Source organism: Condylura cristata, unplaced genomic scaffold, assembly GCF_000260355.1.
Source record: "Condylura cristata isolate star-nosed mole 26May11 unplaced genomic scaffold, ConCri1.0 scaffold00020, whole genome shotgun sequence".
NCBI classification, from domain to species: domain Eukaryota; kingdom Metazoa; phylum Chordata; class Mammalia; order Eulipotyphla; family Talpidae; genus Condylura; species Condylura cristata.
Genome location: NW_004567121.1, coordinates 32,221,125 through 32,243,888, shown reverse-complemented (window position 1 = coordinate 32,243,888; position 22,764 = coordinate 32,221,125). Strand labels below are relative to the sequence as shown.

General features: G+C 53.4%; 1 protein-coding gene across 2 annotated transcripts; it reads right to left on the bottom strand.

Moving 5' to 3' along the window:
* Positions 1–279: 279 nt before the first annotated feature.
* On the bottom strand, positions 280–11,901 carry OSR1 (odd-skipped related transciption factor 1). Of its 2 annotated transcripts, none has more exons than XM_012727328.1 (3): positions 11,875–11,901; positions 1,421–2,117; positions 280–706 (listed from the first exon to the last, which is right to left on the bottom strand). In XM_012727328.1, exons 2-3 carry the CDS (start codon positions 2,083–2,085, stop codon positions 571–573), a joined length of 801 nt encoding a protein of 266 aa, XP_012582782.1. In that variant the 5' UTR covers positions 2,086–2,117; positions 11,875–11,901; the 3' UTR covers positions 280–570. The 2 variants fall into 2 exon arrangements, with proteins under 2 accessions (XP_012582782.1, XP_004686474.1); XM_004686417.2 differs by lacking the exon at positions 11,875–11,901 and adding an exon at positions 6,559–6,818.
* Positions 11,902–22,764: the final 10,863 nt, after the last annotated feature.

Sequence of the window (22,764 nt, the reverse complement as noted above, 5' to 3'; positions counted from 1 at the left end):
GGGAAGGGGCGCGCCCGGGGCCAGCGGTCCCAGGCCGGGCGGCGAAGCAGATACACGGATTACACTTTTGCAGGCTCCCGGGGGTGGGGCTGGGAGGGCGCGCGAGGAGGGGTGGAAGCTGCAAGCGAGCGCGCAGAACTTTTCCTCTCCCCTCTCTCCCGCAGTCAGACTTACAAGCTTATATGGTCAAAGAAAAAAAAGTAAAGAAAACGTATAAAATAACAATAGAAAAAGTAATACTTCTGGGAGAGGCGCCGCGGCGGCTGCACGGAGCTTTCGTTCTTTCTTTCTTTCTTTTTTTTTTAAATGCAATTCCCCTTCCGCCACGTGAGTACCGCCTTTTGGCCAAGAGTTTAGCCGCGTCCTGGGGGAGCCGCCCCGAGCCGCCGGGGTCGTGACCCCGGCTGGGGCTCTGGAGTTCTGCGTGTGCCCGGGACTCAGGGGACATTGTTTCGGATGGGGGAAGATCCCGAGCCCCTCCCGAGGCCCGCCAGAGTCGTCTGGCTTCTAGTCCCTCCGGAAGAGGGGGCGGCGTGACCCAGGGTCCTCGTGGTGACCGGGAGGCTCCGTTTAGCATTTTATCTTGGAGGTTTTGAGCTCCTTCACCTGTGAGTGTAGAGTCTTGTGGACAGCGAGAGTCCTGGACTGGCAAAATCCTTTTCCGCACTCCTGACATTTGAAAGGCTTCTCTTTGGAATGAATATATCTGAGGGCAGAAACAGACAGAGCATGAGTCCTCGCAAAATAACTCGCAGTGTTACAAGCGGGTTGCCCAAGGGCTGTCCCCATTGCTAGGAGAGCTTCCCCTTCAGAGAAAGGCAGGGGGGTGGATGCATTGTGTAGCAGGCAAAATGCTGAGCTTGTGGATGGAGACAGGGGTGAACTAGATCTTGGTCCAGCCAGTCCAAGAAACTTGGGAGAAGCAGGGCTCCTTATGAGGTCTGGGTGAACACTAAAAATGAGGGGACTGGGGTGCAGTTTGCTAGTGCAGTGCTGTCTGAGAAGGTAGGTACTAGCTACATGTGTTTATTAAAACTAACACACTAGTTTCTCTGCCATACTAATGGTTTATTTCCAGTTCTCGACAGCCACGCGTCCCAGTTTCTGTCATTGTAGACACTGCCACTGGACAGCTCTAAGAATGGAGGAAAGAGTGGCGAAGCCTTGGGTGCTGGTCTGGAGCTCTTGAGACCTAGCTTAGTCTCGGGTCCCTTTTACCCCCATATTCTCTATTCTGGGCAGGCACACTTGCTCCCAGACTTATCATCGCGGAACCTGGCAGGATTAGGGAATTCCAGGAAGCACAGAGCCTGGGGCAAGATGGGGAGGGAGGAGGAGTATTAGGAACATTCTCGTTAGAGAGGAGAGGGGAGGGCAGAAGCAAAGGGACAGCTCTCGCCCACCCGCCACCAGTGCGCACCTGTGGTCCCGTAGGTGGTCTTGCCTCCGGAAGGCTTTGTGGCAGATGTCACAGGTGTAGGGCCGCTCATCCGTGTGCGTCCGCTCGTGGATAAGTAGGTTGTAGGACTTTGTGAAGTGGCGACCACAGAACTTGCAGACGAACTCCTTCTTGGTCTTGGAAGGCAGCCGTCCCCTCGTGGGTTTCTTCTCCGGGGACAGCTTGGTCACATCCAGGAGAGCACCCAGCCCCCCTGCCGGGGAGCCGGGACCCTCCCCACGGCCAAGCTTGGACGGATCTTCTTGCGTGGCCGCCAGGGCCAGGTTGGCAAAATCAAAGCGCGGCTTGGTCTTGAGCGCCGGACCGCTGCTTCCAGCCGTGATCTCTGGCTTGGGCTGGATGACATGCGGGAACCAGGGGAAGGCGGGCAGCTGAAAACGCGCATCCACTAGGCTGGACACGGCGCTGGGTACTTTGGAGAAAGAAGAGCGTGGCAAGTGCATGGCCGGGTAGCCCAGCGTCCACTGGTGCAGGTGCACTGCGTGCAGCGCGCTGAACCCATACAGGCTGGGCAGGGGGTCCGAGGGGACTGTGGGCAGTCCGTTCACTGCCTGGAGGAAGGAATAGTTGGTGAGCTGCAGGGATGGGTGGATGGGCACCGGCGCTGGCAAGGTTTTGCTGCCCATTGCTGTAACTGCGGTTGGGACTCGAGCTCTATCTGTAAATAAAAGAAGGGAGGGGGAGGAGGAGGGGGAAGATGGTCAGGGTAGGTGGAACTTCTGCATTCTAGCCCAGCCACACCCTCTTGCCCAGGGTGGAGCTGAGTGTCTCCGACTCATATGTGGCCCCCACTTCACAGGAAAAAAAAAAGGGAAACCTCTGTAACCCACAGGCTTCCTCCAAATGGCCTCTGGCAGGGACACAGAACTTTATATAGAAACCTCCAGGAAAGTAACGCCTAGGCAATGAGAGCAACTTAAAACGGGGGTCTAGAGCTCACGGGACACAGAAAGCAGAAGCACGGGGTCACTGGCATCTGGAAGGTTCTATCCAGGCTAACACACGTCTGTGCAGAATTATACTCTCCTGCGAAGATAACAGGAACTTGGACACAAGCTGACACATTCATGTGTGGATAAACAAACACACAAATGCACACTGACAGATAAACACAGATTCACACATTCTGAAGCAGAGTTGACATGGTGCAAAGAGAAACTGGGTGGACCGCAGTTGTGCTACAAAGCAAAGTTCAGGGACTAGGACAAGTGCGGGGGGTGGGGGTGGGGGTGGAGGGTGAGCCTGAGTGTGCACGCGTGAGTGTGCGCGCGTGAGTGTGTGTGCGTGAGTGTGCGTGCACACCCAGAGAGGCTCTTGCGCACCTGTGAAAAGCTCCACAGCCTGGCAGCACGCACACAAATGGATGCCTGTCTGCATGTTTCTGGGTTCCTGTGCATTGAACTCTGTGGCCTGGGCTAGCGAGGCTACTAACTGAGCTCCAGTGTGGCTTCTAGAAGTCCTGTCATCTTTTCCTAAACACTCAAAACCTTGGCCTCCAACCTGCTTTCCTGCCTCACTTCTGATGAGCGCTTCTGCCACCAGCCTCTCTGCAGCTGCCGCTGGACTGACCCCAACAAATGCCCTTGGGTAACACCCTCATTTCTGGGAGACCCAGATAGCCACCTTACATCACTCAATCAGACATGACCATGGGGGGGGGTCAGTGCCCTCCCTTCTCCCTGGGAAAGAGAGATGGGTCTTGGGCTCTCAAGAGTTCTGTGCCTGCAGCAAGCCCTGGCAGGTGCTGCCTGTGCCCAAGGACAAGAGCTTGAAGGCTGGGCCTCAGCTGCTGGGGGTTAGGCACCCTCTGAATACAATGTCTGGAAACTAGAGCAGCCAGTGAGAAGCCAGGCTGGAGTGACCAGCAGCCCAGCAGCCCTGGCCGACCTGGTCAGTGACCCTCAACTTTCTTGGACAGGTCAGAGCTCTACCGGACCAGCCTTCTCCGCCACCCCCCCCCCCACACACACACAGTAGGCCTGGCCAGTGAAGGAGATTTAAATTAAACAAACAAACAAAAACCAGGGGAAGAAAGTAGAAGTGTGAAGGGCCTTTTGGAGCCCAGGGCTGAAACCCATGGCTCTGACCTGAGGCTACAAAAGGCAGCAGGGAGCAGAAGATGCTTCACTTCTGCGGTCTTGATTCTCAGCTCCTGGACACCTCTTCTCCTGGGCTCCCTCTTCCAGCCTGCAGTGAGTCCCCTCCCCTGGGAGGTGCAGGGACCCCTCTGCTTCCAGCTGCCACAGCACAGGCGACTCCTACAAAGGCAGCCTCGCTGGCCTCGCTAACCCAGGCCACAGGGTTCAAGCCCAGAATGAGCAGTCTTTCAACTGCGTGGAAGCTGTCAGTGGGAGGGAAGCACCAGACTTCCATGTTCCAGAAATCCCTTTCCCCCCTGGCCAGCTACTGGGAAGGTCACTCCAGAAGTGGGCAACAGGGAAAAGGCTCCCTTGGGGGCAAAGGTGGGATGCAAATACCTAAAGCCCGCAGATCCTTGGAGGCGCCGTTAAATTAGCAATCGAATGAAAACCTAGTCTGACCAACGAAATTTATTCAGCCGGGGGTTGGGGAGGCGAGTGGGGCCGTGCAGTGGGAGACCAGCCCCAGGGCCTCACGACTGCCCTAGGGCTGGAAGCCCGGTCCTGCGGGAGGCAGCCGGTGGCCACCCTAGACCGCCAGGACACTTCGAAGCAAAATAGGGCCTAAAGGCGGACCGTTAGGGTTGGGCGGAGGAGGGGGAGGTGGGGGAGACTGACCAACTTCAAAGGTCGAACCAGACTTGGGCGAGGTGAGCGCTCTTTGATTTGCTGTCACCTCTTTATCCCCTCTTGGAGCTGCAAACCAGATCCTTATCACCTCCGGCTCCCCGGGGCCTCGGGCGCCACTGAGGCCTCCACCTCAGTGGGCAGCGTAGCAAGAGGCCTGGCTGCAGGAAGCCAGGCTGCGCTGGATCAGAGCTCGCTGGGTGCTCGGGCCGGGAAGCCCTGGATCGTCTATTAACCTGGCCCTTCCAGGCCTCCCCCCCCCCAACAGAGATGACAGGGGTCGCTCGGAGGAGGGGCGCTCGCAGCACCCCGGCTCTGGGGAGCCAACCTTTCCAAGCAATCTGCCGGATCTTGTTTCCCGGACACTCAATTTATTTTCCTGACCTGCGCAACCAGTTGCTTAGATTTGACTTAGGCCAGGGCTCCCCAGGCGCTCGCCAGCGACATTCCCGAGACGAAATTCGTTGGAAACGTGGTTCTTTACACTCGCACCAAGAATGGGCCCAATGCACGATCCGGTTTCACGCGGCCAGCTGAGCCAAAAACAGCCTCCCGCTCATCTCCCCAGCCAGAGAGGAAGGGTGTCCCCAAGCCCTCCGCTAGCCTCGTCCAGACCCCGGTCTCCAGTGGGAGCGCTTTAGATCTTTAAACACACAGAGAACGACTCTTCCCCGCCAGGCGTCCACTCGGTTAGATCTTGGGGCCCGGCACAGTAGGGTGCGGGACAGCGCCCACTACACGCGGCCGCACTTGGCGCATCCAAACCCGGTTCCTCGAGGCGCCCGCTGGCACTGCACCCTCGCGCGGTGGGGCTCCTGTCCCGGGTCTACTGGCAGCCCGACACTGGGCATTAATGAAGTGTGCAGAGTCTATTAAAGTGGTTTATTCGGGGCTAATTGAGCGTGAACGAGTTAACTGCTTTCATTAATGAGGATGGGGCGAACTCCAAGAGCTTCCGCCTGGAAGACCCCCTCTGCAGCCCCAGAAAATCACCCTCGACTTTGAATCCCCAACGGTAGTGGTGACAGGCATCTGGACCCCCTGGCGAGAGGACTGGCCAGTTAGGACACTGCTGTGGAATTCTCCCGAGCAAGGAGAGAGAAGGAATTTTTAGTCGCTGTCCTGGTGCACTTAGAGCCTGCTGAGTACAGAGAGATTTGCGCCCCTGTGTTAATGAAACCGTAAGTACTTCGAGAAGCCTGGGTTAGAACATCTATCCGATGGATGGTCCCTTTCTGATCCCTGCCAGCCCTTCTCCTCTGAGAGGCTGTGAACCTGGAAGACCAGCTAGCTTCGCACGTGGTTTCTGTTCCCCGGAGCCAGCGTGCATCTCTTAGCTCGGGTAAAATGTACTAAACTGTAGCAACAAAGAAACCTTCTCGGTTGCTTTACATTCACAGACGCTACCTCGCTCTGCCCAAGAAACTGAAGAAGGGCTGGATGTGGGATTTTATTTTATCGAGACTCGGAGGGAAGAAGTTATTCAGCGGACACCCCTCAACGCTTTCCCCCTCTCCTCTGGCTCCCACCTTCTCTGCGCAGGTTGGGTGCGCAGTCAGGGGAGCCAATGAATCCTTCCCCGCCAAGCCCTAAGACCGAGACACCCTCTGCTCCACGGAAGCGAAAACTGCTGCGGCGTGCGGCTTTCGAATCGCAAGTTTCCCTGCGCCGGGACAGTGGCGTTTCACCCTGCAGCCTCTGGCCGCAGACAATTGTCCCATAGAGAACACCCCCAAGTGAGAGCGCAAGTTCGAGGCGGGGCGGGCACGCGACCCTGTGCTCTTTCCCGCCGCTCTCCTACCTGAGCCACTTAAAAGACAAACTCGCACAAAAGCGCAACCCGGCTGGGGCATGCACCTGCCCTGCTGAGGTCCACGGCGGCCCTGGCCATCCTTCCACGCGCTCTTCCTTGGTCCTGAGCTAAGGTAGGGCAGGCGAGCTGGGCGCGCGTCCCGGGCAAGTTTGTGCGGGCTGAAGTTGCTTGGGTTTCTTAGAGGTGGCCCACAGGCTGACTTCCAAAGACAGCGGCACCTCATCCGGGATTCCGCGAGCTGGACCCGCCGCTGGCAGCCGCGGAGACCCGCCCCCTCACTCCCCAGAGGTCTGGGGGGCCGAGGACCCCGCGCGGGAAGTCCCAGAGCCACCATCCCAACCCCCGGGGGTACGGCTGCTCTCACTTTCACAAAGGTCCCGCAGCGTTCGCTTGGCAAGAAGAGCTTCCCTCGGGGACGTGGGGAGAGGCAGAGCGGAGGCACTCGCTGCTCTGTGACAGGGACTCCCCAGATCCTGCCCGCACTCCCCTCGCTGAGCCGGGGCGCCCGAGGCGGCAGTTACCTGGTTCCGCGGTGCTCCCGGGGCTGAGCGCGCCTCTGGGGCTCTCTCAGCGGGGGACCCGGGAAGCCTGAGGCGCTGGGTTCCACAGGCACCCCCGGGGCTCTAGCGTCCTGGTCCCTCTCCGGCTGCGGGCACTCCGAGCGCCCCACACGCGGGAGCGTTCCGCCGCCCCGAGTCCTCCCAGCCAGGGGACGGTCACCCTCGCTCGAGGCTCCCTCGTCGGCGCGGAACCCGGAGCGGCTGAGAACGTGCTGGGGAGAGGCCGAACTCCGACTCACTCATCCCTGAGCCCCGAGCCGCCTACTTATTTTAATCCACCCTCCCTCCTCCCTCGCTCCCCTCCTCCCTGGCCTCTGGATTCCTTCCCTCCCTCCCGGCCCCCGCCCCCGTCCCGCGCCTGCGCACAGACGGGCAAAGTTTTGCCGACCCGGGAAGCCCACTGCGGCCGCCGCGCTCGCTGGACGCGGGCTCCCGGACCTGCGTCCCAGCTCTTCAGCCCCGCGCGACCCCTTTCGCGTCCGAGGCCTACGGGGGCGCGCTGTCGCGCTAGAGAAAACAGCCGCTCGCAGAGGAGAGCAGGCTGAGCCCGCGCGTTTCGAGGTCCTCTTTCTGCGCGACCGGGACGCAGCCTCGCCGGCGGAGTGGTGCGCCGGGATCCCCGCGCAGCAGCTTGGGCTCGGGCGCGCGTCTGCCCTGGCAGAGTAGCCTTTCTCCTGGAATCTTCCGGGAGAAGGCAGGCCCTGGGCGAGGAGCTGCTCCAGACATCCAAACGTGCCTCCCTCCGGCTGACCCCAGATGTGGCTGACGGGGCTCAGTGGAAAGATCAGAGCCCGGGGTGGGGAAAGGAAATGAAAGGTATTTTTCCCGGGAACCAGTACTTGCTGGGATTCCTCATGAACGCACAGTCGCACCCCCTAACGAAGTCTTAGTTGGTTTGGAGAAGACCGGCGTTTGGACAGCGCGCGGGCACTCGAGCTGCGGAGGGTCTGATCTCCAGGCCCTCAGAGTCCGATGAGCTGGCGCAGGTGGATTTGGCTACGAAGAGGGGTCAGGTTTCTGTCTTGGGGGAAATGCTGTCTCCTCTACTGAGACCTTAGGGAGCAAATTGGTACTCTCCTGACCGCTCCCGCTACTGAGCTGACCTCCAGCTGACCCTAGCCTGAGGACCCCGCTCCACACCTCACCTTCCAGCACAGGGCTTGGGAAAGTGAGTGGTTTCTCCCCCGCAAGGATGAATCAGATTCACACCGCTGCCCTCTGGGAGTTTCTTCCAAAGTTGCTGGATTGACCCCACCTCCCTGCCTTTGGGCCTGGGTTCTGGCTTGCTTGGCGCTCTAGCGCGTAGGTATTGTCTCTGGGGAGAGCTGCGGCTCAGAACAGCTTCAGTCCGCAAGTCTAATAGAATTTTCAGGAGTGCAGTTCCTTGACATAGAGAAAACAGTGGTGGAAATGTCCCCTGACGCCACGGTTGGGAGACCTTGTAGCATCCTCAGGTCTTTAGAACAGAATTTGACCTGAGCGCCTTAGGTAACTTTGGTTTGAGGAGAAAGGAGAAAGAGGGAGTGCAGCGTTTGCCCTGAGGGACTGCACCGGTCCCCTGAGTGCTGGAGTAACGGACTTGGACAAATTTGTGCAGCAGGAATTCTGGCAGCTGCCAGGATGGAGCGACATTCTGGCCTTTGGGAGCTGAAACTGAGATCACTCCCTTCCTTGACAGTGCTAAAAGCAGGGAAAGCTCCAGGAGAAGCCTGTAGGCACTGCCTTCTCCCTCCCCAGCTCAGGGGGTGGTGTATGAACCATTATTAGGGTGTATGAAAAGACACCCCTTGGAGAAACTTCATTACCAGCATCGCAATTCAAAAGCAGTCTCCCTGGTAGGAAATGCCCCCCACCCCCTGCCCAGACCCGAGGGAACCAGGAGGGGTGATGGAGCCTTCTGGGCAGCAAACCCAGCCCCTCTCAGGGATCCACACAGCACAAATGAAGGTCTTCCCTTTTTCTTTTCTTGTGACTTTTTCTTCTGAAGCAGGACCCATGGTCACAAGGCCTTTAAGACTTTCTAGAAGACTCTGAGGAGTCCTTAGAGAATATTAGCAATTCTAAGAAAGGGCCATGCAACCTGGTTGCCTTATGCTCCTTTTCCCAGGTTATCTGGACAAGATATTTCCCAGGTTGACTCTGACTTGGCCAGATCCTGGCACTGGACTATGAGATGTAAGCTTGGGACTGGCCCCATAGTTCAGCAATTCAAGTTGTGCCGCCTCCTGGTGTCTGGCTATTTTGTCTGGAGCTAGTCTGAAAGAGAGGGGTGCCTGAGCTCACAATGTACAGTCTGGATGAAGGCGGGGCCTGACTGGGCAGGAGGACCTTCCTGCTACCCAACAGCACAGCCCCAGAAAGCAGGGAGGATGAATTTCATGAACTGACTTGTAGTTTAGGGGTCCTCCATCCGCTCCCACAAAGGTGACCCCCAATTGTGGAGACGGTTCCCCTGAGGCCAGCCAAGGTCCTGGTTCCCTCCAGTATGGGCAGGGTAGGGGGGAATGAAGTCCCGAAGCTAAGCCCCCTGTGCCCCTTGGTACAGGGAGAGCATCCCTGGGGTTCCCTTCCCTGCCTATTTAAGGGAAAGGGAGAAGGGGCCTAATCTCAGCTTGATGTCTTGACCTGAGGCTCAGCTGTATTAAGGAGGGTAAAACCCAAACACCTCAGCATACTATTAGGGTGCTTTTCAGTGAAGCCAGATTAGGACTCTCCAGGACGTCACTTTCCATTTCATAAACTTGCTTGGTAGCAGGAGACTAACCATAGCACCAGAAACCCCATATAGATGGCCAGCCTCTGTCTGAACACCCCCTGTTCCTGGACATTCTGGGCACTCTGTCTCCCACCCTGCAGCATCTGCTCTATCTGTGCCTTCAGCGGCCAGACCCAGTCCATCTCGGCCACTGCTCCTTCCGTGCCAGGGACTTCACCCTGAGGGGTCAGGCCAGATGACCCAGCAGCCTTGGGACCCCACCCCCAGTAATCAACAGCCTTTAGCTCCCAGATACATTTGGGGAGTGCTGGTGGAACCCTGCAGGGAACTACCGCAGGACAGTCTGGGCAGTCACTAAGTATCAGTTTCGGGGTTCCCAAACAGAGTGGGCCTTTATCCTTGCCTGTTCCAGGATGCTGTAGGGCAGTGGCAGGCTCTGCTGACCTCCCAACGCCCACTCTGCCTTCTCCCAACTCCAGCCCACTGGGAAGGAAAGTGCCCCAGTTTGTCTTTGGAGTGAAAATCGAGCAGCTTCCAGAAAATTAACTATATTGCTCTGGGGGTGTTTTGGATAAAACACAAACCCCTCCTCTCCCCTCTCTAGGCTACACAAAAATGACCTCATCTTTAAAAAATGGAATTTACTTAGTACTTGTGAGCCTTTCCTTCCAATGCAAGCTTCCCTGTCACTACTTTTCTGGCAACCAGGGGCGGTGTATGTCCCCCCCTTTACACAGGGACAGAACTTTCAAAGAACCAGGAGATTTAGGTATCCCCCTGTATTCATTTACATGATGGATTGTAATTGCTCAATAGCTCCTCTGGAACCATTAAGATCAATCAGATCAAAATCCAGCTTGGGGGCAGAAAGGTTTCCAGCTCAGAAGATGCAAGGGGGAGGCTGGACACCCTCACACACCTCCCACACTTGTGCAAATAACACACTCTGATAGGGGCCTGGGAGCACAGCACCCAGGGACCCACAGAGCTACTACATCGAGACAGCCACAGACACGTCACAGTGTCAAAACTGAAAGGGAAAGTGAACTGGGTTCCCAGGGTTCCCTCCCCTGCCTTCTATCAGGGCACCTAAGAATCTTACATCTATTTGTCACCTGAACAAATGTAGCAATGCACCCGTGCGGGTGTGCGCCCTTGGTTTATACGAAGAATATTTACCAAGCGCAAGATGCATGGGATGGCTGAGTTCTGAAATGGGGTGATGATGCCTTTTGTTGGGGATCAAGTGTGACAGGAGAGTAAAAGATGTGGTTACTTTGTACAAATATGAGTGTAAGAATTATTTCCCACACATCCCAGATCTAAGTTCTAAGATAAGTGAACCATCCGCTTGTCCATAGGTGGAAACAAATACAGTAGAAACACGTTGAGTGTCATCAAACTGAGAATGGTGAGGAAAAAGTTCTTTTAACTGAATTGGGTCAGGGTGAAACCCTGCGGAAAGAATCACCCGCGGGGCTCGGTCCTTGAGGGCTACAGGGGCGGCGGGACGCGCCGCCGGAGGAGAGAGCTTTGGCCGTAATTAAACATTTCCAGACACCCAGGGTTATTATCTGCAAAGCGATTTCCGGCGGGCGAGGGGTTCCAGGCAAGTCTGGCTGCGATGTTTTAGGGAGACCGGGGGACGCAATCCTAAAGAAAACGCGCCACCTGCTGGTGACCGGGTGACAGCAATTTCCCCTATCCATCTTGCTTAAGTGTTCTTTAAGTTTTCTGCCTTTCCTCCTTAAAAGCACACACGTCTGTCCTTTCAGAGAGCAAACAAAAGAGGAATTCCCTTTCACCACGGGGTTTCTGTTTTCCCTATTGCAAACCAAATTTTTCTAGGCAACTATTTACCAACATTTGCCTTTCGGATCCTGAGAAAAGCTGTGAGCTGGAATCTATTGAGGCACTTTTTCAGCACAATGCCCTGGGTTAGATCTACCTGCCATGTAACTCTCCTAACTCCCGGTGCCAGGGAAGAGGGGGGCTCCCTCCCCTCCCCTGCCCTGCTTGGACTCCATACTCACCCCCTCCACCCCTCCCCCAGAGTCTGCGACTGAGAATCAGTTTCCCTGAAGCACTGGAAGCTTCCTAATGGCTTCTTCCTCCCAAGTGCTAGATTCCAGGTCCTTTGCTTTTCTGAGAATATTGTAGTTGGACCATCCCAGTCATCAAAAATGTATCTTTTAAAACCTTAAAAAAATCAGCAAGATAGAACTGACATATAGCATGTGGATGTTTGGGGGTACAGGGTGTCATTCCATTTGTACCCTGTAATATGTCTACCACTATAAATAACATTAGCTAGCAGCTCTGCTATATCACGAAATTATTTCTTTTTTGTTGATGTGAACAATTAAGTCTCTTGACAACTGTGTTGCTTCTGATCCACTTCATCGTGCATTGTTGAGTATCAGCACTGCGTTTTGCATTAGTTCTGCAACACATATTGTATTTTTTATGTAGTAGTACAAATATCTCCTAATTCTTCTCACACCCTCACCCTGCTCTCCCAGCACAAACATTGGGCAAGGAAGGCTCTTTAGGCTCTTTACCTTATTGTCAAAGTTCCAGCTTTCCAGACTGGGAGCAAAAGAAATGGGCTCTGGGGATGGCTGTTAACCTGCCATAGTTCTGGCCTCCACCTGCAGAAGCAAACAGGATGTTGGAGATTCTGGGAGTTTCAGCCACCCTGTTCACGCCTCTCCTCCACCCTGTTCACGCCATCTTCCTCACGAAACTCCTTCCAGGCACACTGGGAAGTTCAGGTTGGACATCACACAGTTTCTAATAAGGAAGAAAACAAGCTGACTTTGCTGCAAGTCACACATCACAGCCCAGGTTCCCGGGCAAAGTGTTATCTGTCATCTGCAGTCTTTCCAAGACTGGTGGGTAGCTTTTAATGTCACTCCTGGGAGCGAAGGCAGAGAAAACAAGCCAGAGACGGGACTGAGGGAAGGATACACTCCCTGCCCAGCTCTCAGCTGCTAGAGGAAAACTGCTCTCTCCTCTCATCCATCACACCCCAGTGGATGCAGAACTTCCAGCTCTCATCCTGAACTTGTAATGAAGGGTGGAGAGGAAAGGGACCCAACTTTAAATGTTCTAAAGATCTCCTAAGGCCACCAACTCTCCTGCAGTGACGGGCGTGGGGTGCCTCGCCTTGACTGGTGAGTAATGATACTGACAGCCTGGAGGGAACCAGAGGCTTCTGCCTGTCTAGTGTTTACGGCAGGGGGCTTCCTCGCTTCAGATCATTACTGAAGAAGTGTTGGGACCTGAAAGCAACAGACCAGTGGGGAGAGAAGGGATGGCCCCTCGGGGCTTGGAAGACAGCCTGACCGGTGGATGATATATGGCTGTCCACCATCTGCAGCTGAAACTCAAACACCCACTTTGGGAAAATAGGGTTTGGGGGAGATTGCAGTGGAGAAAGTTCTATAATATTTGTCTCTGGGGTGAATCCAGCGTGACCTGCAAGCTGGGAGAAGATGCTCCCCTCCCCCAGCTAAAAGCTTTAATTTCTCTGATTTCTCTAAAGTTAGATGTGGGAGGGGGAAGGGGACTGTGGGGATTCCAGCAGCTTCACAGTGCAGTGGGGTATTGCAGAGAGTGGGAACTGCTCCCCTTTACACCAGGAACCAGGCGCCTCTCTGCCATGCTTTCAGCAGAAGTTGAGGCAGCTTCTGATGCCCCGTGGGGCCCTTTATTTCCAGGGGCTCCAGAAAGACCCATTTGCAGAGCAAATGGGAAAATGCTCTGGGATCCTGGGTGCACATCCAGAAGACAGAGCTGGGAAACACATGAACATATGATCTTTCACTTCAAAATGACTAATGGTTGGATTCTCTCGTTGTATTTAGGTATGTGTTTGCATAATGCATATGCCATAGTAAGGGAATTGAGATAAAACTGATAACTAAAACATCGCTATCTATCTATCCATCTTCTAGCCCAGATAAAGAATTTCTGGAATCATGACTTGGTTTGCCAAAAATTCAGTCCGTAACAAACATTGCAGGAGATGTCTCTAAAGAAGATAAGCCACGCATTTAAGTGGGGCTTGTTCTGCCCAAAGTTTTTGATGGACAAACCCATGGCCAGGGGCATGGGTGCCAGGGCAGGCGTCTCCACTCATTTCAGTCTTTGTCATGCTGTCCAGGGGGCACCCTTTAAAGAAGGGGGGAACCACTGCCGCCACCCCTCAGCTGAGGAGCTGGTCAGTAAGCAAATGCCTGCAGGTGACAGACAGTGCGTGTGTCATGAGTCCTGTGCCCGTCACAGAATCACTGCCAGAGGGACCCAGTGAGGGCCCTCAGGCCCCATGTCTGAGCTTCTGATTTGGGGGTGTGGACAAGACAGGGGCCAGTGATCTTTCTGGCACAATGAGAGCAGTTGGGAAAGGAGGACCCTGTCCAGGGGTCACCTCTCCTTCCAAAAGACAATCGCAAGGACTAAGAAGTTTCCCAGACTCGAAGACGTGGTTCTTCTTCAAAGTGTAGACACTTGAGTAGGTGAGTCTGCTCATAAACTCCCCTTTATTTGTCAAAAGGAACTTCTGAGTTCCTAGCCACTAGGAGGGAGTCTGAGGTCCCAGGGTCTGCAGTGGAAGGGGAGGGGTCTAGGAGGGACTCAGCCCTTTGCCTCCTGCGGGAGGCTCAGGTGACCTGTAGGATTGGTCCTTAGGAGGGACCCAGGCCAGGTGCTGGAAGAAATACCCTTCTCAGGCTTCAGAGGAGAAAGTCCCCTCTGAGGGAGCTGCCGGGAATACAGAGCACAGGGACACAGCAGAGCTGCCTTCTAAAGGTGGCACAGGGCTTAAGTCTCAGGCTATGAAGCTGTCCTCAGCCCTGCAGCAAGGGTTCGATCCCCACCAGGGAGCTGACCCACAGGGCGCAGCAGACCTCTCCTGTCTCCCCGCTGCTCCCCTCAGCAGTGTATTTCAGCGATTCTGCCTGTTCTGCTCCCCACCCTGTCTCTGGTGAGTCTTCTCATGTACCCCACTCCCCAGCCCCAACCCGCCACCTCCGACCCCTCCCTGCACCTCTGGCCTATACTTCAATTCTTGTCTGCAAAGATAAATAAAAACAATACTGAAAAAAAAAATCAGGCAGCTAGGATGACTCCCATAGCTGAAGGGCTGCAGGGGTTCATTCAGCAGCCGGCGCTCAGAAGCAGGGCTCTCCCGGCCCCCTCCTGTGTGAGCCACCCACCGGGCATGACCTCCTGCATCCTCACAGCCACTGAAGAGGTGAGCTCTGACTGCTCTGAGGTTTGACTTAGCAATGTCACACAACTCGCCCCCAAACACACAGCCGTGTGACGCCGAGTCACGTGTGGCTCCGAGCTCGGGTTCATGCCACCGGCAGCCTCGTGGATCTCTCAGAGTTCAGTGCCCAGCCTTGGCACAGGAGCAGGGATCAGAGGCACCCAGAGACACAGGTGACTGCAGCGCATGCACCCCCCGTCCCCACGCCCCCTGCTGCCACGCCCCCACCTCCACACTCCCCACCAGGGTATCAGACCCACTCGAGGTCTTAGTGCCAAAGACTGGGCTTAAGCTCAGTTTCTAGAATAGAGAGGAAGCTGCTGGGAAAACAACACCAAAGACCTAAGGACCAAAGCCGCCACACCGAACCAGAGATGCCCCGAGGACCCACAAGCCCTAAAATGTATCCCATGTGCTTGGGACAGTGAGCATCCTGGGCTGGCCTCCCCCGGGCCCACTCTCCTCCTTGGGCCCCAGAACTCAGAGAGCCTGAGCAGACACCCCTGGGCTGGCAGAGCGGGCAGCTTCTTTGTGAGAAGGCTGGACTTCCTGCCTGTCCCTGGATGGCGGTGAGGGCCGCGGGGGCCCCATGGTATCTGGGGACCCGCTTCGCCCTCCCACCGCCTCATTGGAGAGAAAATAAGGGCCCTTCCTTGGCCAGGCCGGACTTACACAGTAATGTACATATCTATCACCAATGCTCTTTGTAAATGAATCATGCCTTGTTCCAGGGTAATCTTGGCCCAGTTTGTATTTTCAAATTCAAAAGGCATTCATACGTAGCGATAGCATGTTCAAATTAAGCGAAGGGTTGATCTCTCTCAAATCGGAGTTCTGAAAGATGCGCTCCGGCTTGATTATCCTGATCTCTGCCAAGCTCGGCGCAGCCTTCCATCACCCCACGCAGCGCTGGCCCACGAGAGGAGCCAGGCTTGGTGACCGTGTTGCGCCTTCTCTCCCGCTGGCTCTCAGTCGGTCCCAGGAGGTGCGTCCCAGGATCCCGAGTGGCCCAGCTGCGTGGGGGCCGCAGCAGGTCCCAGGGGCCTTGGGGCTTGGGTGGCAGTCCTGTGTCCCCTTGCAGGAGCCCAGGGCCCTTGGAAGGCCCCGTCGGATGCTCCCGTCTTCAGAGGCTGGGGGGTTACTAGTGCCCCACACCCCAGAGAGGGGTATTTTAGGAGCAGGGTGGGAAAGAAGCTGGTTTAGTCTGTGGGACCAGCACAGACGTGGGCTCACCTCATTCCACCAAGAACAGGTCCCTGGAGGCATCGTGCCCTTTCACCTCTGACATCTCCTTTGCCCAGAAACTCAAACCTTGGAAGAAGTCTCACCCAGGAACACGGCCGAGCTCTCAAGCTCGCTGGGGGGCTCTTCACACTTTTCTCACAGTTGCCCACGAGCTGGGCTCTGAGGCCCCTCCCTTCGTTTTCCGCTTGTGGGGGACAGCGCCCGTCCGGCCATGATGTTAGGGAGCAGCCCACCCCACACCCCCAGGACGCAGCGCACACAGAGGCCCACGCTCGGGCCCGGGGAGATGGTCCTTCTCAGGCAGCAGCTTTATGAAAACATTAAATGTCATTACTTATTTCTTCATGTCCAAAATGTATACTTCAACATTTTCTCTCTGTAGACAAGTGTCACTTTTACTGCAATCTTCAGGCCAGATGTTCCTGGTATAAGTGGTAACAGCTGCCACGTTGGCAGAAGTGTGGCTGCAGCTAAGTCACTTTCCAGAAGAGCCTCAACGCTCCCTCTGCAAAAACACTGGCCTGACAGGAGAAACCCATACCTGGTCCTCCCTCCTGCACTGCCTGGAGCTGGAGCCTACAGTGAAGGCTGGAGGAGGGCACTGAGCGGGCAGCTGGCCAAACCTCGGGATGAGCCGAGGGCCGGGCTTGGGAGAGCCCGCTCTGCCTTCTCCCGGGTTCCTTTCAAAGCCGTTTGTAGTGCCATCCCTCATTATCCACGTGCCTGCCTGTCTCAGGCCCGAGTTGTTTCCCCAGCTCTCTGTCACCCGCGCCAAAGCCTTCTATGATCTTCAGTTGACATGCTATTGTTTTTGAATTTCGCTCAAGTTGCAGCCGCCTGCTAGCATTTATCTTCTCAGTTCCCCTGGGCCTCTGTGAATTCCTCAATAAGGTCCCATCTCGGCGTCAGCGTTTCCAGAAAATACAGGCACAATTGGCTTCCATCTTCAGCTAAGACCGGAGACTTGATTCAGCCAGAAAATAACACGTGCCTTTGCAATTTTTGCCGCTCTGGCTGAATTGTCTATCATCCAAGAATGTCATCTGTTGAGTAAGATTGAATTTATGAGACACAGAAATACATGGACAGACACACAGACGCGAGTGCGCTGGAGAAACATGCTGCAGCCTTGGGGGACTGTAGCCTGAGCTTTCTCCAAAAGGGGGCGAGCTCATGCAAAGTTCTGGCTCCTTCTCTGGAGTGTTGCTAGTGTCTGGCTTGCTGCGAGCTCAGAGGATGGAAACCTGCTGGGTCTGCAGAGTCCAGGGTCTCCAGAAGTGGACTGGCCTCATCCCTCCACCCAGAGGCACGGGTCTCAGCCCCACGAAGAAGCTGGTTCCATCTTGGCAAGACCAGGAGGCGGCAGAAGAGCTTGGCCTTAAGCCCCCCGCACTGGTTTCTGGTCCTGACCTTGTCTCTGGGGTGACTTTGTCTTGGCAAACTGCTGAGCCACCTCAAATTTCTCTTCCCTCATCTGCAAGGTGAACGAATACCTCACCCATGATTCACGAACCAGCATTTCTAGAGCTTCTGCCACAAAGGGAGTAACGGATACAAGTCATTTTCTCCCTTTGCAGAAACCCGATGGTCTCAGCAGTCCTTGAGCTGAGGGGTCCATTGGGAGTTCTTGCTCAAAATCGGGTCTTCTACAAACCTGATGCTACTGGTCAAAACAACCGCCAGTGATGACACCAGCATCGCTCAGTTCCAAATCCATTTTTCTGTGCTCTGCTTTGCGATGTGGCACTTGGATCCTGCACACTTCCTCTCTCTGCTCCCCGATTTTCTGTTAGGCTGTGAATAGGAGGCATCAGGGGGACACTGGGAGGAAGTTGCCCACTGTTTCTGTCCATTGCTGCTCCTCACTCCGCACTACCAGACAAGTTAGCCTCCGGCTTCCAGAACCACCTCCGCGGGCCCCAGGAAGGTACCAGCCCAGATGGGCAGTGCCCCCTTCTTAGAGGGTCAGCCCTGCGGCACGGACTTCTGTTTCTGAGCCCTGACCTACTAGAGCCACAGGGAGCTGACTCAGGAGACCCTCACCCGAGCTTCTAGTCCTGTGAACCCCAAACCTTGCCTTTGTTTCCTTTATCCTACAGAGGTGCCCTACTTGTGTCTTGGACACCCCCAGCTACGTAACCCATTTGCTACACTACATTCCAGCTAAAAGTAGAAATGAACTGAAGCAGAAACACTGAATGATCAATGAAACTAAAGCTGAGTCTGATTTGACCAGGTAGGTGAGAAAGCTTTCCATATCTTCCTTAGTTTACAAATTGTTTCAATCTTTACCAATGAGAAAGCATTATGTATTAGGTGTTTCAGAAAATGACGCACAATACCATTAAAACAACGAAGAAATTCTAAGCTATGAATGCTAGAAATAAAAAAAAAACTTCATCCCAAAAGTAATTACATGTTCTCTGTTGAAATGCCTTGATGGTGTCTGCTTTCCGGTGGGACCCTGGCGGAGGCAGGGACCTCGAGTCCTGCTTGCCTGGCCATGGCGATGACATTGGCGGGCATGGGCGTTTCCGGTATCTACTCATCTTACTTAGCACTGGCTTTAACGTCTTGGTTTCATGGCAAATTCATGGCAGAGAAGCCACAGGGAGGACTTGAAAGGCCGATATTGGCCTCTTGGCCGTAGATTTCTGCCATTTCCCTTTGGCTCATACTTGCACCCCCGACCCCCGAACAGGATGTTCTCATTGCTTACCAAGGGAGAAGAGTAAGACACGGAGTTTTGGATGATAAAGAATTGCCTATCCCTCCTTTATTTGCCATCCCACCCATTTGCGCATGAGTGACGGCTTCAAGCTTCCTCCCCAGCCTGGGGTGCCAGGGAAGCTCCTTCCCGTAGAATGGTTCATATACAAAGAGCTGTTTGTTTTTATTTTGAAAACTTTCTCACACAGTGCAGGCTCGCTTCTCAGGCAGGTCTCAATGACAGGCATCTGTGCTACCCGGCGTCTATGATCAAGGTAGTGTCATTCTCCTGTTTTTCAGCTTCCTCATAAATCATCTTTTCTCAATGATTGTGACCCCCCCAGAACTCCCACTCAGTGACTTGATCTATGCATTCTGACTCATTCCTGGTACTTTACCGCCTCTTAGCGGACTTCGAATCTTTTTATAACAGATTCTTATGTGAAGTACAACCTCAAGTATCTCTTTGACCAATTGCTAAACTCCTGGCCAGGACTATCTCTACTCCATCTTTGAGAACTTTGCTGTACTTGCCAATCCTATTTTTCCTCTAGTAACATCAACCTTCTTCTATTTATTTACTTTATGTCTGTTTCTCTCTTCTCTCTTCAAAACTCACCTGGGCACACCTGTGCTTTTGCTCTAGTACAGCAAGATGAGCTCAGTCCCCTTCCTCTGTCTTCCCACTGTGCCCCGTCACCCCTGTTCATGGCACATTATTCTGAAATCACCTCTTACGCCCCTGCTTTGCCTGATGGTTCTCCATAAGCTCCAAGGATAAATGGGGTGTCCTTGCACGTGCAGGACGTAACAAGACTCCTGTCCACACAGGAGGCACTTGATGAATGCCTGCTGACCTAGATTTAATACGTTTTTGCTGAATGATTGAATGACATCTAGATGGTAAATCCATGAGCTGCCATTTTCTTCCCTGGACACATATTTATCTCCTTCTTCCTCTGCCAAAGCCCCAGCGACTGCCTCACTGTGTTGTATAATCTTTCTGTCAGGTCCCTGACACACAAAACACATGTAATCATTCCATTAGGAGGCCTGGCACTAAGTATTTAAGCTGAGAGCGCAGATTTATTAGCTCTTGTACCAGGAAACCAGTGAGGCAGAGAGTTTAGGGGGATTTCCAAAGGGAATATAAAACGTTCACTAGCCCCTGTGATTCGAGGCAATTCTATGCTCCCGTGAGGGTCTCAACTGTCCTTGCAGATGGTGTTTCTCCATCTTCTCTGAGATGAGCAGGCAGGTCACTGTCATTGACTGATGAGGAAATTCAGGGTCAAGGCAGCAGCCAGCCACACTCAGCACCATCACCACTGCGCTAGATGACTCCGGCGCTTGATGACTCGTTTCTGGCAGACAAGGTGTGTCAGTGTCTGTCCCTTGGACGTGCGCTTGGCCTGCTGGCACGCTGCTCTGCTGAGGTGACTGGATGTGCTCTGCTTGGAAGGACAGGTGTGGGGTGTAGTTGATACATACGTCTGTGGGTGCACTAACCTCCCCCATGTGGTCCCTGTCATCCCCCCAAATTTCCAAATTCTCCCCAAACTCTGAGGCTCAACTAAGTTCCCATCTCCCCTAAAAAATCATGAGCGACTATTTTGACTTCTAGAACAATCTCCACGTTCTAAGGAGGATGATTGCCAGTGCTGTGCTTCACTGCATTGTCCCAAAGGACAGCTCGGTGCAAGTGGCTGAGTCACTTCCCATCTGTGAGTTTCCTCCTCTCCCTCCTCCTGACTCTCCTCTTTTCCCTCCCTCCCTTTGCTGTCTTCTTCCTCCTTTTTCTTCCCCTCCATTTTACTTTCTCCTCCTTCTCTTTCTCTTCTTCCGTCACAAAAAAAGGCACATGGATGCTGCTGGAGGCCAGAGGCGAGCACTTTGCTTGGACTGGAGGAGTTCAGGAAAGAGCTTCCTGGACAGGTGACATCAGGCTCGGGGTGTGGATTGCCTCACACACACACACACACACACACACACACACACACAGATTTGGAGGTGGAGGCCTCAGTTCATTCAGATGTCCAGTGAGAAATTTACCATGAAACAGACAAAGCTGAAGCTTCCGGTTCCCTCACTTGCTCAAACCTTCTTCTGAGACAGTGCCCATGACAGGAAGCTATAACACTGCATTTCAAAAACCGGACGTCTGTCATGGAGATTGTTGAGATTGTTGTCTCTGTCCCGTTGGACCTGCGCTCAGCCTTGCCTGTGGGGGGTTGGCTGCCAGGAAAATGCCTCTGTCCTCTGTGCAGAGCCAGCAGGCTCTGCCACCCAGCGGGGAGGAGCCACACACTGGCCTGGGTGCCTTGGCAGAGCTGGTGGGAGAGAGAACAGCCAGGAGTGTTCGCAGAGAAGCCGGTGCTGGGACATTCATCGAACTCCCACACTTAGGTGAGACACATGCAAGAGGTTGCGGTAAATCTTGACAATTTGTAGCATTACCGAGAGTAAATTGCAACACTGAAATAAAGTTGCCTAAACATGCTAGTACTGAGCTTCATGTTTTTTCCCCAGTGATACATACCTATGATAGCTTAGTTTATAATTAGGAGAAGAGATTAACATCAGACTAAGAATAGACAATTAACAATCATAACTAAACCCTCACAACACACTGTCAAAGAAGTTAGCGAATGGGTTCCCTCACTCTCTTTCAATAGATCTCAGCGTGTGTAATATTTTGGGATAGTGACTATGAGTAGCTGGAACTGTGGCTAAGAGGAGACTGCTGTCAATGGTGAAAACTAGAGGAAAGACTAAATTATCCTTCTTTTTATTCTCTCTGTTTCTTATGTGAACAGTTCTTCAAGAGCGTGTACACAGAAAATGAAAGGGCAGTCCACTATGGACTGTAGCTGGGATTTACTACAAATATGAAGTTTTCCTTCCTGGATTTTGTGATGTGTGTGGTACTTGTTAGCCCCTTAAAGGATGTCATTGTTTTATGAGTGGAGATTGGGTAGGAACAGGAGTTACTTCTAGAGGCATTTTGGATCCTCAACACAAGTAATTCTTCTAACTCCTCTTGCTACTTAATTGCTTCTTATTTTCTCAATAGGACTTAAGTTCTCCATGGGCAGGAAATACCATACCCTCTGCCCCCTTTCCATTTCCCCAAGAAAACCGGCTGGGCTGATTAATTGCTCAATGGCCACAGACAGAGACTCTACTCTCAGGTAGCTTTGTCACCTGAAACAGCTCTTGCTTTCTTTAAGAGGATATAGTCTGCTTCTTCCAGAATAGTCTAGAACTCATTCTATACAGGACCACGAAATACTTAAATCCATAAAACAGTTGACTTCCAAAGTAAGTAACACAATTAAACAAATCCACAAGTCTACCCCAGGATCACATGTTCTTTGAAGGGGTCTTGTGTCTCAGGACAGGACTTGATGCCTCTATGCCACCTAGGCCTGGTCCCTACACCAAAAGCAGAAAAACAAACTCAAAGAAACTCGACTTCAACATTTGAAGGATAAACGTGAACTGTTTAACAAGGGAAAAAAGAGGTTAGCCCAAACAAGTGATTATTCATGATTCTATTATCAAAACAAACACTAATTTTTAGATTTTTGTTTTCCCTGCAAGGTCTTTAGCAGGACAGATACAGGAGTACACACCACTTCAAAAATACCACGACCAGGGCCCTCCCTGGTGGCGCAACGGGTTAAAGCACAGCACTATCTGCTTTCTGCAGCCACTGCAGAAAGCCACTGCCAGGGGGGTGACCCACAGGGCACAGCAGACCTCTCCTGTCTTGCCTACTGCTCCCCTCAGCAGTGTATTTCGGTCAATTCGCCTGTTCTGCTCCCCACTCTGTTGCTGGTGAATTCTTTCACCAGCCCCCTCACCTCTGGCCTGTACCCTAGTTTTTGTATGCATAAATAAATAAATCTTTAGCAATATGTGTGTGTGTGTGTGTGTGTGTGTATATCGTGACCATATAGCTTCATGCTTTTATCTTATTTCTGATGAAACAGTTTTAAAATTTCCATTTGCAACAAGGCAATTGAGATGATATTTCTATTCCATTTCATCTAGATATTATACATCCAAAACAATAAAATATTGAAGCCATCCGCTAAGTATTCCTGCTCTATTGTTAGCAGAAAATTTACTTGAGTACATGAAGTGGAGGGCCATAGCATCGAAAAAGTGGCCTGCTTGACCCCTTCTGTTAATATTCAAAGCAGAAAATCAAAGACTC

Excerpts from the sequence above, each read along its gene's own strand:
- OSR1 (XM_012727328.1), bottom strand. The coding sequence starts at position 2,085 with ATGGGCAGCAAAACCTTGCCAGCGCCGGTGCCCATCCACCCATCCCTG. Across the intron at positions 707-1,420 it reads GACCACCTACGGGACCACAG|ATATATTCATTCCAAAGAGA; the intron begins GTGCGCACTGGT and ends TTCTGCCCTCAG.